This window comes from Sylvia atricapilla, chromosome 19 (assembly GCF_009819655.1).
Source record: "Sylvia atricapilla isolate bSylAtr1 chromosome 19, bSylAtr1.pri, whole genome shotgun sequence".
NCBI classification, from domain to species: domain Eukaryota; kingdom Metazoa; phylum Chordata; class Aves; order Passeriformes; family Sylviidae; genus Sylvia; species Sylvia atricapilla.
In genome coordinates this window covers 3,716,908-3,733,395 of record NC_089158.1, presented here as the reverse complement: position 1 = coordinate 3,733,395, position 16,488 = coordinate 3,716,908, and the positions used below count along the sequence as shown (strand labels likewise).

The following is a 16,488-nucleotide window of genomic DNA, read 5'->3' as shown; positions in this document are numbered from 1 at the left end:
TGTTGTGAAGGTTCCTTGTGCTGAAGAGAATCTGGTGATAACTGAATAAATCTCAATCTGTGATTACTTCAGATAAAGCCAAAAAAGCCCCAAAGGGCAGCAAATTCACGATGGCATCAGTAAGGAAAGGATGGACATCCATGCCTGAATGCCCAAGGATCTCTCCTCTCTCTCTCTCCTCTTTTTTTTTTTTTTTTCCATGAAAGAACACTAAGCACATGGAAGGATGTGGAAGGGCTGGCAGTGGAGGTCAGTGGGGTCAGTGCCTGCCACCCCCATCCCACAGAGTGTCTGGGGTGTGCCACTCCCATCCCACAGTGTCTGGGGTGTGCCAGCCCCGTCACACGGTGTCTGGGGTGTGCCACCCCCATCCCACAGAGTGTCCCAGGGAGTGTCTGGGTGTGCTGTGGCTGCGACAGGGCAGTGAAAAGGCTCCTTTTGATGTGGGGAGATCAAAGCAGCTGCCAGTTTGGAGCAGAGCTGGCAGCAGGGCTGTCCCCACTCACCACAGAGCCAGAGCCACAGCTAGGATGTGGCCCAGGGTGGCTCATGTGTCTGTGCCTGTGTCTGCTTTGCTTATGGATGCAAAAATATTGATTTATTAATGTGTTGTGCAGGTGGATTTATTGCTCAGTGGTGCTTCCTCACCCCCAGTGCAGGGGCTGTGGGGCAGTGAGTGTGTCCTGTACCCCTTCCCAAAGCCAGGCTGTGCCCTGGAAGGGCAGGGGATGAGCATCATTCCCATCCTGACTTTTCCCAGCTCCCTCATGCTGCCCCAAGGTCTGGACCTGTGGGTGTGATGAGTTGGTCTATCCTGAGCCAGAGGATGAACAGTGCCACCACTGAGAGGACCTGGAGTCACCTCTCTGCCCATGGGAGGTCCTGGCATGGCAGAGCCAGAGCCACCAGCTGAGCTGTGCTGTGGTTATTTCAAAGTGTTACAACAGGAAAAGTTCTGGTTTAATGACTGCCTCAGCTTTCATGGAATATAAAAGTCTTAAGGTTAATTGAAACAAGCTGGAAATGTGATTTTTTTCAGAGTGAACAGAGGAAGCTGTGGGGAAATAAAGGCCTTGTGCTGTTCCCTCTGCCACTTGCTGTGCAGCCCTGTTGCTTCAGGCTGGAGCTGTGTCTGCTGGCCAGGGCAGTCCCTGTCCCAGGGCTGTCACCTTGGCAAATCACTTCCACTCCAGAGGAAAGAAAGAAAGAAAAATGTATTTGTAGCTCAAAAATGCACATAAAATCATAGAACCATAGACTCACAGAATGGCCTGGGTTGGAAAGGACCTTAAAGCTCATCTCATTCCACCCCTTCCCACTAGCCCAGGTTGCTCCAAGCCCGGTCCAGTCTGGCCTTGGACACTTCTCCTTGGATGCTTGGGAATGGCTCCAGGTTTTTGGGAGTTTCTACAGAGCCCTTGGTGGATGATACAGACCCTGCTGTGGACCTTGGGAAGGTGGTACAGTGATTTTCTCCAGTCACCTCTTGTGACACGAGGTGATATTGATGGCCCTGGGGGGTGCTGGTAGTGGCACATTGTTGGTGACAGGAGGAGTGCTGCAGGCACTCACTACTCTCCATATTTTCCATAGTATTTCCCAAATTTTCCATTTTTTCTCCAGATGTACCCCTTCTGTTTTCCAAAGCAGTGTGAGCCACAACTTTCCAGGTGCAGCAGTGCTGCTCCCTGCCCTCTCCCACTGCCAGGTGCCTTGTGGCATGGCCATGACCTTCCCTTTGGCCCCACAGAGGAGGGGCTGAACCTGCCAAACCCATTTTTCTTAGCTTTTACCTCTTTTTTTACTCTATTAGCAAGGTAGGGATGGAGCTCAGCTGGAGGAGAAAGAAGCAGCAGATTCAACTTGGGCTTTAGGAGCAGTCATCTGACCCAGCACCCCTTGAATGGCTTGAAAACAAGAAATGAGATAAAAATCCTCTGACACAGAGCACTCCCCTCATTTACCTTGGTCTATTTATAAACTGTTTGGAAGGGTCACGATAACCCAGGCAGGATGCGGTGTCTCTGCGGGGGACATTCCCCAGCCCAGGGATAAACTGTTTGGGTTATTTAGGATGTGTTAAAGCTGCTCACAGAGGCTGGAAATTTTTGCTAAGAATGAGATTTGGAAGAATGAGGGGGTCTACCTTGATGGCCCCAAGAATGCATTCAGGGAATTTACACTGGGTTTAGGATTCAGGAGCCCAGGGATCAGCAGCAATTCAGGGCAGATCAACACAAGGTGGGTGATGTAAAAGGGAAAAAATCCACTCACCAGCTTAATCCAGAGCTGATGTGGCTGTGGAGCTGTGGGGGTCACATTGCAAAAGGGCAGATCCATGCTCAGAAAAAGAGATCTTTGGTCTGGGAATGACCCTCCAGGGCTGGATTCTGCACTCCTGCCAGGAGCTGCTCACCTCCCCTGTGTGAGTCCTACCCACTGTAGATCAGATTATTTTATGATATTCTTTTATTCTTCCCTGTCTGGGGCTGCAGGAGAGGCTGGCTCCAATGTCAGGGCCCGTGGGGGTCCTTGGGGGTTTCTGTATCCCAACCCCAGCCCCATTTCCCCTTCTCCACTTGCAGCCTCTCACTTTTAGTTTCAGGGCTCCCTGCCTGCTGCAGGCTTTACATGCATGGGCCATGTTTCTGGTCTCTACTTCCATTTTCCTGCTTGCTCCAAGCCTGTGACCTCTTCTGCTGCTTCTATTTTTTTTTTTTACTAGTTTTCCTCTTTTTTTTTTTGCAGAGTTTCTCTGAGCAAGGCCAGAGCTGCAAGTATGGTTACACTCCATCCTGGAGCTGCTGTGTCTCACTCTGGACCTATTCTGAGCTCTGAGCACCCCACAGCTTCCTCAAAGGTTCTTCATTCACCTAATTCTGGTTTCTTGGGGTGCCTAGGGGGGATTTGCCTGTGTCTGGGATGCAGCTGCTGCTCCTCAGCCCTAGAAACGTTCTGGCTACAAGGCAATGTGCAAAAACTTGAAGGAAAATGCTAAAATTGTCACATAAGTTGGTGCCACCAAGCTCCGGGTGTTGCCTCCTGATGGGTGCCAAACCCAGGGGTGCCCAAAGCAGTGGGTACCAGTGGTACCAAAATCTCGGCTCAGGGCACAGTCCCCTTCTCCCTGGGACATTCTCTCCCCTCTCTCCATGTGGGAGAGGCTGTGTTTGTGCAGGATTTGCATCCCTGGCCGCAGGAAGGGCTGTGGCACCTCTCGTCCCCATCCTGGCCCCGCACCCGTTTCCTACCCGCGGGGCCCCATCAGGGGTGCCCGGCCTCGGCACCCGCAGGGACACGGGGGGCAGGGCTGGTGGCCTCAAAGCCCTGGGGGACAGGGCTGGTGGCCCCAGTTTGCTCCCACATGGCCCCCTCCCACTGCCCTGCTGGCCCCATGTGCCCCCCAAGGCAGGGCTCCCCCATGGACACAGCCCCCACCCCATGGCACTGCCCCACACAGAAAACACCCCCCTCTCCAAAAAAATCACCTCCGTGCCTGCATGTCCCCACAGTGTGTCCCCTCCCTTCCCACAGGACACAGCAGCTTGTCCCCTCCTGTTTGGAGGTCCCCAAAACTCCGTGATAGGGGGAGAGGACAGAGCCCCCACACCAGGGCCCAGGAGCACTCAAGGGGATATTTGGGCTGGGAACATAAGCAGCTTTCCCATCCTCCTGTCCTCCTTGTGCCCACATGGGACAGCCACCTTGTGCCATTGATGCCCCTTGCCCTCCCCAGGTGCTCCCCAGTGTTTTTTTCTGGCCATTCCAGACCTAACTCCTGATTTTGGAGTTGGCAGCAACACCAGGACAGTGTCCCCAGTCCTGCATCACCTTGTCACCTGTGATAAGGCCGGCAGTGGCCAAGCTGCCCCTCCAGATCCTGGTTCCACACGTCATCCAGTTCCACCAGCAACCACGGGGGTCCCAGGAAGGTCAGTCCCATGTCCCCACTGTCACCAGGATCTCATCACCCTCTGCTCCAGCAGCGCTCTTTGTCTCCAGCACAGGAAGGGTTTAGAACCCCCCTTTCCAGGGCAGGCTGCATCTTCCACTCTCCCTGGGTTTCCTGCTGTGTTCTGGGGGGTTTCTGCCCCTCCCCCCCCCCCCCCCCATTACCCCAGCAGCCCCTGGAGTGCTGAAATGCCTCAAACTCTTTCTCAGTTAGAGCAGAACAGTTTTTGTTGGGCTGTTGAGGTTCACTGGTAGCCCTTGAGGGGGGTGGCAGCTTTTTGCTTCTCTAATGTTAAATCTTTCAGAGCTTTGGGGGGCACTGTGTTTTGGGGGTTTTTTTTAATGGTTACCAACCAATCTGCTTTGGAGAAGCTCTTCCTTTTCAAAAACCTGAATTAGCCAGAAGAGCATCTCTCTTCATGGCTGCTCCCAAAACACCTGCCAAGGTCTCTTAATGAGATCTCTGCTTTGGGTCAGCCCTGCCCGGCTCCTTGATCCCGAGAGCAGCTCCTAGCTGCTGAGTGTCAGCTCCAGCTGGGCCCCTGTGCTTTCCTGACACAGAAATCCCCACATTTGCAAGGATTTGTTAGGCAAATCCTGCTGGCCACAGCAGAGGCACATGCAGCTGCCTGGCACCGGGTGGGGAGTCTTGCTCAGAGAATCCCCACCCCTGAAGTGAGGGGGAATAGTGTGCATCAAAGCCAGCAGATCTGCATTGTGATGCACCAAAACCCCTTAAATTCAGAGGGTTGCCCCTTGTTTTTGGTCGTGTGCAGCTGGGCTCACAGGGTGATGCTTCCAGCTGAGGGCTATCAAAACCCAGGAGCTTGAAATACCAGCAAGAGCTCGCTTTGGGCTTTTCTGGCTTTACCAAGTGGGCTTGTTTGGGGGGAAAAAGCCTTGGCCAGGTTGTGTGAGTGCAGGTGAGAGGTGGGACGTGCCAGGGCGTTCATCAGGGCTGAAGGAAAGGGCAGTGCAGGTGAGCAGGAGCCGCCGAGATAAACGTTTGCGCTGCTGGGTGAGGAAAACCCCTACTGCCTCCTGCTCTGAAGCGGTTTTCCCCGGGCAGTTTTTGTGCCCACACCACTGGTGGTGCCAGGGTTGCCGTCCAGCTCTGGCCATGGCTGTCCCCATGTCCCCATGTCCTCGTGCTGCTTGGACAGAGCAGCCAAGGGGCCAAGAGCTTCGGGAGGCAGCACAGCAGGAGCGCGGCTGCAGTCAGGACCTGCCCAGGGTCCAGCCAACCACTCTGGACTTGCTTATTTTTCCAGACTCTTTTTTTTTTTTTTTTTTTTGAATGGACTCACTCCTTCCCCCTCCCCAGACTGACTCGATTTTCTCCTTGTTTCTCCTGTTGGCAAGGGGAAGCACCCAAGCACCGCGTCAGCCCACAATTAACCCCGCTTGGCAGCGTCACCGCTTTGACCTTTAGGGTGACGGGTTCCGGGCTAATGACTAAGGACAGACAGGCCGGAGGGTGGGGATGTTTTGCCCGGGCTGTCCGGGGGATGAGCTCACCCCGCTGCCCCGGCACGGCCGTGTTTGCTCGCACGGTGCCGCCGTGACGGCAGCGGCCGGGGAGGGCTCGGGGCAGGACGGGGACACGGCACCGGCCGGCTGAGGCCATCCCGTGGTACGGGGAGAAGGAAGTGCCGCCCAGGGCCACTCCTCCTCACCATTTCCTCTCCGGGGCTGGTTTCTGTACGGATGAGAGCGGCGACAGAGGAGCTGCTGGCCCCGTCCGAGGCCGGAGGCTGCGCTCGGCGGGCGGAGGGAAGCGCCGGTGGCCGGCGCCGAGGGGACACCGCGGGTAACTGCGCTGCCGTCGGCTCCCCCGTCCTGCTCCCCACCCCTCGGGGGTCACCAGGGCACCCCAGGGCTACTTCCAGCTTCATCCCTGCCACCGCCTCTTACTCGTCCCCAGTCGCTTCTATCCGCCAAAAGCCGTCTCGGTTTTTTAGGGATGCTCCTGCTCCGGATGGTTTGGGATGCTCCAGGCTCTTCTCTTCCGCTTGCTGTCCTGCCCTTCGGACTTGGCTTTGGGGCCTGGCCAAACTTGGGGCTGGGCTGGTGGGGTTTGGTGGCCAACAGGCTGTCGGGGGGAGTGCTGCTGGCTGTCACCGCTGTCACCCTGCGCCGTGTCCCCGTGTGTTCGGGGCCGGTGAGCGCCTGCACCCGCCCAGCTCCGGCCGTGATCAAACCGCCTCGCTCAGCTTCTTCCCAACCGGGGCCCCCGGGCAGCTGCAGTGCGGGATGCCGGCGCCGTGCTGGCCTCTGCCGACACTGCGGCTTTCTCCTCCCAGCCGCTGACCCCTTGATCTGCGGCTCCCACGGCAAGGGGCTGCTTCGTGCCCCTTTCCCCATGGGAGTGCGCCCTTTGGGGGGAGGCTTTGGCTCCAGCTGGGAGTGAGGGGATATCAATCTTTAGACTTTCCCGGTTGTTCCCTTTTCCCAGCAGCTTTGCTCATCCGGAGGGGCCGACTTTGGGGTGCAGCCTCTCCAAGGCTACTACTACTTTAACCAAGACCACGGTTCTCTGCTGGCCTCTCCTGCCCCCCAGGCTTTTGCCGCCCCGCTGGGGGCTGTCCCCATCCTGCTCCCCTCTCCCAGGCTGCCTCCAGCTGCTCACACAGGCTCCTCTGTTGTGGAAACGTTGTTTTGGAGCAGCAGGGTGCATGAATGCAAACACTGCAAGAGCTACAGCAGGAAAGCTGGAGCCTTCCCAAGAGTGTTTCCAAGTGCAACTTTTCCTGCGGTGTCCAGGCTCAGCACAGAGCAGCAATCAGCAGTGTTTACATGAGCACTGGGATGCTGCAGACTGAATTCCTGGGTTCTCTTTCCTGTTGTTTTCACCAAATGTTAAATTAAGCTGTCGAAAGTGCATCGTTGCAGGCTGGTGCAGCCTCCTGCCCAGCCCTGGCCTGACACTGAGTGTGCAGGGGCTGCTCTTAGAAACTTCGAGTCCTGTGTAAATACCAGCAGGTATTAGGAACTGAGTCATGGCATTAACAGAGCTATTATGCTCATGACTGGGCAGATTCCTTGCTCAGGATGGGGCTTTGTCCTTCCATCCTGCCTTGCTCAGCTCATCTGGAGGGTTGGGGGTGAGATGGATGTGCTGGTGGGATTTTGGGAAAGAGGATCTTGAACATCTCCCAGCTGGTGAGCACTCGGTCCTCACCATTCCTCACGGGTCTTGTAGGGGCTTCAGGCTAGAGAGCATGGACATGGCAGTGGGAAGGCAGGCTCTGGGCTGAGAGCAGCCAAATCACTTCATGTTTCAGCTGCAGCAGCCCCTGGCTGTGGCCTGGCAATGTCCATGGGGAGGTCTTGGGGTGTCCTGTGTTCTCCTGCCAGGAGCAGCCCTCAGGCCTTGAAGGGAGCCTATGAAAAACAGAGACAAAATTTTTAGTAGGTCCTGTTATGACAGGGCAAGGTGGGATGGTTTTAAACTATAACAGAGTATCTTTAGAGAAGATATAAGGAAGTTTCTGAGAATGAGAGTGGTGAGGCCTTGGCACGGGTTGCCCGCAGTGGCTGCCCCACTCCAGGCCAGATTGGATGGGGCTTGGAGCAACCTGGGCTAGTGGAAGGTGTCTCTGCCTGTGGCAGGGGTTTGAAACAAGATGGTCTTTGAAAGTTCAATCCAGCCATAACTATTCCACGATTCTGTGATCCTTCTGTTCTCTCAAACTTTTCCTGTAAATTTCCATAGCCTCTCCCCTGCCATTTAACCAACCCCCTCTTCACCTGCAAGGGCTTGGGGCTGAGAAAACTTCACCCTGTGTTTGTGGAGATGTTTGTTAGTGCCTGGAGGGTTTTCTCATCCCTGGCTGAGCTCTGTGGTGTCCCGGATCCCTTGAGTCTATGCTGCTCTGAGCTGCAGGGGCTGCCCCCCGGTGGCTTTGGGGACAATTGTCCCTTTGGGGACCTGCAGCACTATGTGAACAAGGTGATGCAGAGTGGAGAGGAGCACAGGTGTGACTGCAAGGTGACCTGGGGACAGCCCAGGGCTCCCAGTGCATCCTTTGGGTGGCATCGCAGTGATGGTGGCATCCAGTCCTCTTTCCTGGTGCTGCCTCAGGGCATCCTTGTCAGATCCCGTCTGGCTGGTTTTGCCTTTGCACACCAAGCCCTGCGCAGGGTTAGGAATTGGGTCAGCAATTAGCACTCGGGGTTAATTGCTGCACAGCAGTGGCAGGTCCAGCGATCACTGGGCTCACTGGCTGCCTGCTCACGGTCCCGAAATCAGCTTGTGCACGGAGTGGGAGTGAAGCTTTGCATTTCAGAGTAGCCAGGAAGGGTGTGGGGTGAAGCAGGGAGGCAGAGGGAGCCTTTCCCAGTGCCTGTGGCTCTCACAGCTCCCGGGGCACCCTCGGGCTCGCTGGGTGACGGAGGCTGCCTTGCGCAGGGGAAGTAAAACCTTGTCCAGAGCGTGACTTTCTGCAGGTTGGTGGCTTCCTGCTCAGCTGGGGTGAGTTAATAACAAACTTGTAGACCTCCTTGTTCTCTCCAGAGTTGTGGTGCTTTTGGCAAGACCCTGTGTTGATTTTTTTTTAAGGATGGCTGATGAAAGTGGCTTTTCCTCATGCTGCCTGTGCCGACTCCCTGCTCTGGGGCTGGCAGTGTCACAGCAGCAAACTGTCCCTTGTGTCAGCCCTCGGTGGGCTTCTGCCACCTCCAGTCTTGTGCCAGGCAGGGCCAGGGCAGCACATGGAGGTGCTCATGGGGCTACAGAGCTGTGTTCTCCCAGGGCCTTCCCTGCTGGGTCTGTGCCTCTTGTCACATCCCTCTGGCCTCTCCTTCTTGTTTTCCAGCTGAGGTTTGTCCATCAGATGGTTATCCCAGGATGACCACATCCCTGAGCTCTCCTGGGCAGCTCCAGGGTCTCATGTGGCAGCCCCTGTGTCCCTCCTGCATGTCCAGGGGGGTGTGTGGGCACATGGGGCAGGGGGGACCGTTGGGGTGGCAGGGTTGGGGTTCTGTGGGGCTGCCCTGCTCCTGTCCCCATGTGCTGCTGGCAGGCTCAGGCACAGCCACGCTGGTTCTGCAGCCCCTCTGAGCCTTCCCCTCCTGGGGCAGCTCTCATGTCACTCCCTGCCAGGCACATCCATCAGCACAGGCAGGAAAATCCTCCCCCGGGAGATGCCACCACAGCCAGGATGGAAACTACAGCAAGTCACTCCCACAGCCCAAGAGGTGCCCGTGGGTGGATGAGTGATTTCCCACGGGGTGTGGACGTGCCTGTGTGCATGTGCTGGCACAGAGGTGGGGCTTTGTCTTCTTCAGATTCAGCAGGTGTAGGGAAAGAGGACTGGGCAGTTGTGTTCAGAGCACGGGTCAGTTTGTGCTGCTGTCCTGCCTCCCTCTCACAGCAGAGCCCCTGGCTGTGGCCCTGGCAAGCTCTGGCCTTCCCTTCTGCATCTGCAGGCAGGGTTGGGGTTGTGTTATAACATCAATTTGCATTAATTGACACTGAATTTCATCTGTAGTTTTGCACATCACTCCCATCCCCTCAGGGGACCTGTGGCTCCCCTCACGTGTGGAATAGATCTGTCCAAGGAGATCTCTGACCAGAGCTGAAATAGAGGAAAAAACCCCAATGTTTATTCTGGATGAGGTTGAGCTCATGTCCCCCATCCTGCTGGACACTCTCAGCCGATTCTTTGAACCCAATCAAACCAACGAGTTCCTCAATGCCATCTACATTTTAATAAGCAACCTGGGAGGTGCTGAGATCACAAAGTTAGTTATCCAGAATGTCTGCTTAGGTCCGAAAGTCTCTGCCACCTTACCATTACTGATTGCTGCAGGTTTCTGCCCATTAGAAAGGGGGATATCTGTCTAATTCCACTGTTACTTGTCACTTCCTGATGCTAGGAAGGTTGATTCTATATAATTCCTTTTCTTTTTAGAAAGAAGATGATGTGAATGGGCTGTAAGAACCAGACGAGATGGAGGAGGAGCTGCCCTGCTCTGAGGTGGATGGAAAAAATGTCCTCATGGATCTGGGGGTGGAGATGCCCTGCATGGAGAGCAGTCCCACAGGAGACACAGCTGGAGCAGAGAAGGATGCAGGAGAGGTGCCCTGTGCTGAGAGTAGCACAAGAGAAGAGGCTCCTTGTGAGCCAGGAATTGTCTTCACTGAGGGCAGCATGGGAGGAGAGATGCTGGGCAGTGGCAGTGATGGGGAAGGGGAGACTCCCAGCACCAGGAGTGACAGGGAAGAAGAAATTCCTGACACTGGCAGTGACAGGGAAGGGGAAACTCCTGGCACTGGCAGTGATGGGGAAGGAGAAATTCCTGGCACTGGCAGTGACCGGGAGGAGGAGATCCCCAATGGAGAAGAGGAGATTCCTGTCACCGACAGTGATGGGGAAGAGGAAATGCCCTGCGAAGCAAAAGAAGAGGCCTCTTGCTCTGAGAGTGACGCAGAGGAAGTCCCAGATGCTGTAATCCCTGCTGCTTCCAAGAAAATAACTTCTATTTCCTCTCCCTTACGGGCCATCGTCCGCCTGCGCCGGCACTACCGGGGGCTGAAGAAAAGCCGTCTGCATTTAGAGCTCCCTCGGGAAAAGTCTGCAGAGTTTGTCCACACCAGACTGCACCAAAGGCAGCTGTCTGTGAGCAGAACTTCCCTGTACAGCCCTTCCATGTCCTTCTTTAATCAGGCTGGCTTTGAGAGCTCCCAGTACTTCACCTTTGACACGTCTGTGGAACATTACTCTGTGAAAAAGTGCAGGCGGAAAAAGAGCCGGAGGAAATCCAGGATGGTCCTCTACCCAGACAAAACAAAAAAATACCTCCCAGCAGAGGAGAAAAGCAAGGCAAAGCGCTGCCTCCTCTTGCTCATTGCCATTATCTTCTTCCAGATTCTCAATGCAATCGAGAACCTGGATGATAACCTCCAAAAATACGACCTCGATGCTTTGGAGAAAACCATGCACCGGGAAGTATTTGGGCAGAAGATTGCTGTGGAAAGTATTGTGGAATTACTGAAAGACTACCTGGCCACTCACATCCACAACAAACCTCTGGTGATCTCTCTGAATGGCCCAACAGGGGTTGGGAAGAGCCACGTTGGCTGGGTGCTGGCCAAACACTTTCGCTCTGTCATGGACAATGACTTTGTGCTCCAGTACTTTGTGATGCATCACTGCCCCAGCGGGGTGGCTCCCCTCACGTGTGAAATAGATCTGTCCAAGAAGATCTCTGACATGGTTACCAGAGCTGAAATAGAGGAAAAAACCCCAGTGTTTATTCTGGATGAGGTTGAGCTCATGTCCCCCGTCCTGCTGGACACTCTCAGCCGATTCTTTGAACCCAATCAAACCAACGAGTTCCTCAATGCCATCTACATTTTAATAAGCAACCTGGGAGGTGCTGAGATCACAAAGTTCGTTATCCAGAATGCATCCACTGAGCTCCTGCATCAGCAACGGGGAGCTGAAGAGCTGCTGAGCATCATCCAGCCAGTCCTGGCCGGTGTCCACCCTCTGTGGAAGGCTGCAGACATCATCCCCTTTGTCCTTCTGGAGAAGTCTCACGTCATAAACTGCTTCCTGGAGCAGATGAGGAGGGAGGGGCTCTATCCTGACCAGAAGCACATTGAAAATTTGGCGAATCAGCTCAGTTACTACACTACAGGGGACAAGCAGTACTCCATCATGGGCTGCAAGCAGGTTGTGGCCAAAGTCAACCTCCTGTAGGGATTCACTGCAGAGACCAAGCCCTGATCTCAGGATTTGCAAAGTTCTGTGCTCATGAGGAGTGTGTTACAGCAGGCTGTGCTCAAGGTGCCCTTTCTCAGCCCTGCACTGGATCTGCCCTGCTCCAGGCACAGAGGTGGCAGCTGGGACAACCTGGTCCCTGTTGTCCTCCAGAGACTTCACTTTTTCCTGATGTCCTGTGAAAAAAGAAGAGTAAGGAAGCTGGAGCCACCTCCCAGTAACTGCAAGATGCTTTGTTCCTCACATTCTCATTTGGGATTCTTGTCATTAAGGAGTTTTGAGGTGGCATCAAAAGCTGCAGGACATAAATTGGATGAAGCAATCCCTGGGTCACTGCCCTGCAGAATATGTCACCTCATGTGTCTCACTCTCTCCAGGCTCACAGCTCTTTGCTCTCCTTTGTCCTGGCTGGTGTGTGAGAGCAGAGGCAGGGCTGGACACCTGGCACTGGGACAGTTTGGGGCTCCTGCTCCCCCAAATGTGCAGGCCTGCCTTCCCCAGCTCCTACGTGACCACATCCTCTGGAGAACACTCTTTGGGCCTGTTCCTGAGCTGTTGCTCTTCTGAGCTCATCCCTGAGCTCACCTTTGGCACCTGCAGTGAGATTTCTGTCCTGCAGGTGTGTTTGGGCTCGCCTCAAAGACAGCTCAGCTGTGCCAGATGGTGCAGAAATAACCTCTGGATTGTTTCAGGTCTGGTGGTGACACCTCATCCTCAGAGCTCTTCTGCTTTTCCCCTCTGGGGACACGTCACCGTGGTCAGTCATTATCTAGAAAGCCCAAAGCGGCAAGTGATGGATATTAAGCAACACACACTGGAAAAGACAGTTTGTGCTGATGGAGTGGGAATCCTGGGCTTGCTCCCTGTCCTGAGAGGCCAAGAAGAGGCTCTTGGCCATTGAGGCCCAAGTGAGATGTGGCCTGGGAGCAGCTCGGGAAGGGCTCACAGCCATGTCTTGAGCAAAACTGAGCAGGTATTTATGACATTGTTTTCTAAGGTTGTGGTTTTGTACAAGATTTCTACAGCTTGCTGTGAATTCCCAGACAAGAAACCTGTGGATTTTTGCACTGGGGGTTTGAGTCACCTCTTCCTAGTTGTTGGTCTCCAAAGACTCATTCACAAACTCCAGCTTCCAGAGCTATTGTCAGGAATAAACCCAAACTATCCTGAATAAAATAATTGAAAATGCATTTCTTTCATTTGACTGAAATGTGGATTTCCTCCCAAATTTCCCTTCTGGAGCCATGTGGCTGCACTGCCATGCCTGTGCCTCCCAGTGACTCGGGTTGGGAGCAAGGCCAGAGCTTTGTGGTGTGTTTTTTTGCAGAGCACCTCAATGCAGTGTGGGTGCAGCAGCTCCAGGTGTGCCCCTGGTAAGCCCAATCCCAAACCCACACAGTGCAGCTGTGCCAAAAGCTGGGTGCTGCACACCTCCTTCATCCAAGCCACCTTCTAAGTTCAAGTGTCCTCAAAACCTGACATGTGGGAGCTGGTTTGCACAGCTTAACTCGAGCAGTAAGCTTAGCTTATTGCTAAGACATTTGGGGTGCTTTTATCCTGGATCAGAAACAACTCGGGGACCAGGATTCCCCTGCTCTTCCAGCTGGGAGAGGGGCAGATGTTAGTTCTGATTGTGTCAGCAATGCCTTTACAATTACCCCCCCACGGGGTGTTTGGTTGTGCCAGAGGCCCCTGGGTGCCTCCACACCAACCAGCGCCCTGTGCAGAAGGAGAGGGTGACTCTGAAATGAGCTGAGCGTCTGCAGAGTTCATTTCCACCCCTGTAAGACTCTCCTGCTCTAAATCAGGGCTCCTGGCTGTTCCCTGAGTCTGAGTCTTCCTGAGTGCCCTGTGCACCTTGAAGACCTGCCCAAGTCTTTGTGTCACACAAAGCTGCTCCCAGTGCTCAGGAGTGGAGCTCAGCTTCCTGCTGCCTGATCACCTCATCCCTCACCTCTGGAGGCTCTTGTCAGACAGCACAGGAACCTCCAGGCTATGGAGAGGTCTTTTCCTACCAGAAGATAGGATGCAGGACTCAAATCCCAGCTCCAATGGCTCTTTAGGTTGTCCCCAAAGGCTTCCTCAGTTGGCAAAAGCCCTTCCTGAGTCAGGACAGGTCTCTGTTGTGCTTGGAGCAGGGATTTGTGGCAGGCTGCTCTCACCCTGCTGCAGTCACTGTGTTTGAAGCCCTGGTTCAGCACTTCCAGCAGCCCTGGGGTGGCTGTTCCCTGTCACTGCTGGCTGGGAGTCCTGAGGACGCCATGCAGGTACTCTGCACCCTGCAACTGCATCCCAAAGCCAGAGTGGGGCTTGGACCAAATCCCCTTTTTGCATCAGCCCTGGGGAAAGGGCAGGGTGATTCCAAACAACTCTGTAGTGAGAAGGATGCTGTTGCTGCCCACGGGAGCAGGGCAGGGAAGAAGGGTCAGAGAAAATGGGAAATAATTCCTGTCCTGAGAGCACAGAGTGTGACCCCACTGGCCAGTGTGTGCTGCAGCTTTCCCAGGGCTGGGCTCAGGATGGGGGGCCTGTGGGCAAGAGCTCAGATTGCTCTGGTGTGTGAGCTGGGAGGGGTTTGTTTTATTCATGCAGTGACTATGAGCTGCTCTCCCCAGGCCTGTGGGCTTGGAGCACTCGGGGCAGGAGCTGGGGCTGGGGTCCCCAGGACACTCCTTCACCTGGGATGGGGGAGCAGCAATGGATGTGCCCTGTGCTTCCCCATGGACATGGCCCAGCTCCAGCCAGAGGAAGGTGGGTGGGTGCAAGTTCTGCAGGAGCTCTGGATAACTTCAGCTGCCTCGGGAAGAAGAGCTTTGGATTTAAATATTCCTAAAAAGGACCTAATTCCCAGCTGCCTCCCTTAATCAAAGCAGCCTGTCTGAAGCTGCCTCCGGAGGTGGGTGCTGGCTGCTGGAGGCAGGCTGAGTCCTCCTGGGGTTTCCCTGCAGCGTGGGAAGGTGTGATGACCCTGCACCAGAGCTCTGTCACACAGCACAGCATCACCCCAGCCTTGTTGGGCTTACCAGGTCCCTGAGTGCTGCTGGGGCAGCTGCCACTGCTGTGTGCCCACCCAGCAGGACCTCGTCCTGTCTCCTGAGGCTTCTGGCTGTCCCTGAGGATCTGTGATGTTTGCCCAGGGCACCTGAACAGTGTTTGCAGAGAGAGGCAAATGAAGAGGTGCAGAGGGATCCCATCTCCACACACACCAGTGACTTGTGCCTGTGCTCAGGACAAGGAGAAGCTGCTGCCAATCCCTAGAAGTGATTCATTGCTTTCTTTCCAAGCCCTGTGCTCATCACTAAACAGGTGAGGTGCCACCAGAAAAGCAGATTTTGATGCCAGTGGTGGCAGGGAAGGTCAAGGCTGCAGCAGAGGAAAAAAGAGCGAGGACAGCCCGGGTAGGTCAGGGCTGCAATTCCTCCGAGGGTGCAGAGGGAATGTCTGCAGTGGCTTTTGAGACCATGCTGTGATGGGGAGAGTCCTGCAAAAGTGGAGGGAGGACAAGCACCCCTGCTCCTTGGGAAGGAGAAGGAGGGACAGGCAAATAAAGGAGTGACTGCATTACCTGTGAGCATCCTGAAGAGATGGGAGAAATTACATCCAACACTTTTCAAAAACACTTGTAACCATAGAATCTGGTATCTTCCTCTTAAGGATATCCAGAGAATAGCAGTTAATAGTTACTGGGTTGACCTGGAAAGAGTTTTCCAGAGCTGGGTAAACTAAATATTCCATAAAAGGTGGCAGAGCAGAGGCAGACACATGGTTTGTCTGCCAACGCAATTTGGAGGGGAAGGGGAACTGAGAGGTACCCAAGCGCTGCAGGAGACGGGCTTGGCATGGAAATCATAAACCGGAGGAAAGGTCTGAAAGAAGGTGCTGCAGAGGAAGGTGGGAGTGAGCAAAAGCACGTTCCAGGATGGGGAGGATGAAAGAAGGGCTGAAAGGAAAACAAGCCTGGGGCCATCACAGCACTCCCAGCCCACAGGAGGGATAACACCCCGAGCCGGAGAATGGCAAAGATCCCGTTAAAATGTATAAATAGGTGTGTTACATATACAAGGGATGAAGTAATGCCGGGCCACGCAGGAGCAGTGTGGTACCATATTTGGGCACCTTTGGGGCAGGGAAGAGGGCAGCCCTGGGTGCTGTGCCCCCACAGCATCCTGCCGGCAGCGCAGGGAGAAGTTTCAGGTGAAGCCCGATAAGAGGTTTAACTATGCAAAACACGGGCAGACAGGAGACAGCGGTGCTTGGTTCTCCCGGCTTCCCTCGGGCAGGGTGTGGAGCTGGCTCCGGAGAGTGAGGTTTATGGAAAACTTCGGGGAAAAGGCTGGAGCTGTGGAAGTGCAGCACCCAAGTGGGTTGAGCTGAGAGGCTGCAGAGCTGCTGCTGCAGCCCCCGGGACAGAGGGTGGGTTAGGCAGAGACTCAGGGCTCTGCCCAGGGCTCTCGGGAGGTCCCACTTTGCCTGTTCTCTGTCACCCCTCCAGCTGGAACCTCCTCCTCCTCCTCTCGCTGGCAGTGCTCAGCCTGCACCAACATCATTCCTCTGTCAGAGAGATGCTTCAATTCCTAAAACATCTGGATTTAGGTGCAAAGTTTCGGGCAGCTGCATGTGAACGTTGCCAGCCTGGGGCAGGACGGTGAGATCACGGTGAGCCCAGCTCAGATGGGCTGCTTTCCAGTGGGATGGGTTAGAGGCACGTGAAAGCCAGCACTGAAACCACAGTGTGTGGATTATTGTAGCCATCCCCAGAAGTGCCTGCAGAAGGAACTGCCCTCCCCAGCACACTTTGTCTTCTCCA

The 16,488-nt window shown here is 54.8% G+C and overlaps 1 protein-coding gene across 3 annotated transcripts; it reads left to right on the top strand.

The window, feature by feature from the left end:
• The first annotated feature begins 4,819 nt into the window (after positions 1 to 4,819).
• TOR4A (torsin family 4 member A) lies at positions 4,820 to 12,871 on the top strand. Of its 3 annotated transcripts, none has more exons than XM_066332512.1 (2): positions 4,820 to 4,930; positions 9,867 to 12,871. In XM_066332512.1, exon 2 carries the CDS (start codon positions 9,906 to 9,908, stop codon positions 11,658 to 11,660), a length of 1,755 nt encoding a protein of 584 aa, XP_066188609.1. In that variant the 5' UTR covers positions 4,820 to 4,930; positions 9,867 to 9,905; the 3' UTR covers positions 11,661 to 12,871. The 3 variants fall into 3 exon arrangements, with proteins under 3 accessions (XP_066188609.1, XP_066188610.1, XP_066188608.1); XM_066332513.1 differs by having other exon boundaries at positions 4,820 to 4,969; XM_066332511.1 differs by lacking the exon at positions 4,820 to 4,930 and adding an exon at positions 5,227 to 5,761.
• The last annotated feature ends 3,617 nt before the right edge of the window (positions 12,872 to 16,488 follow it).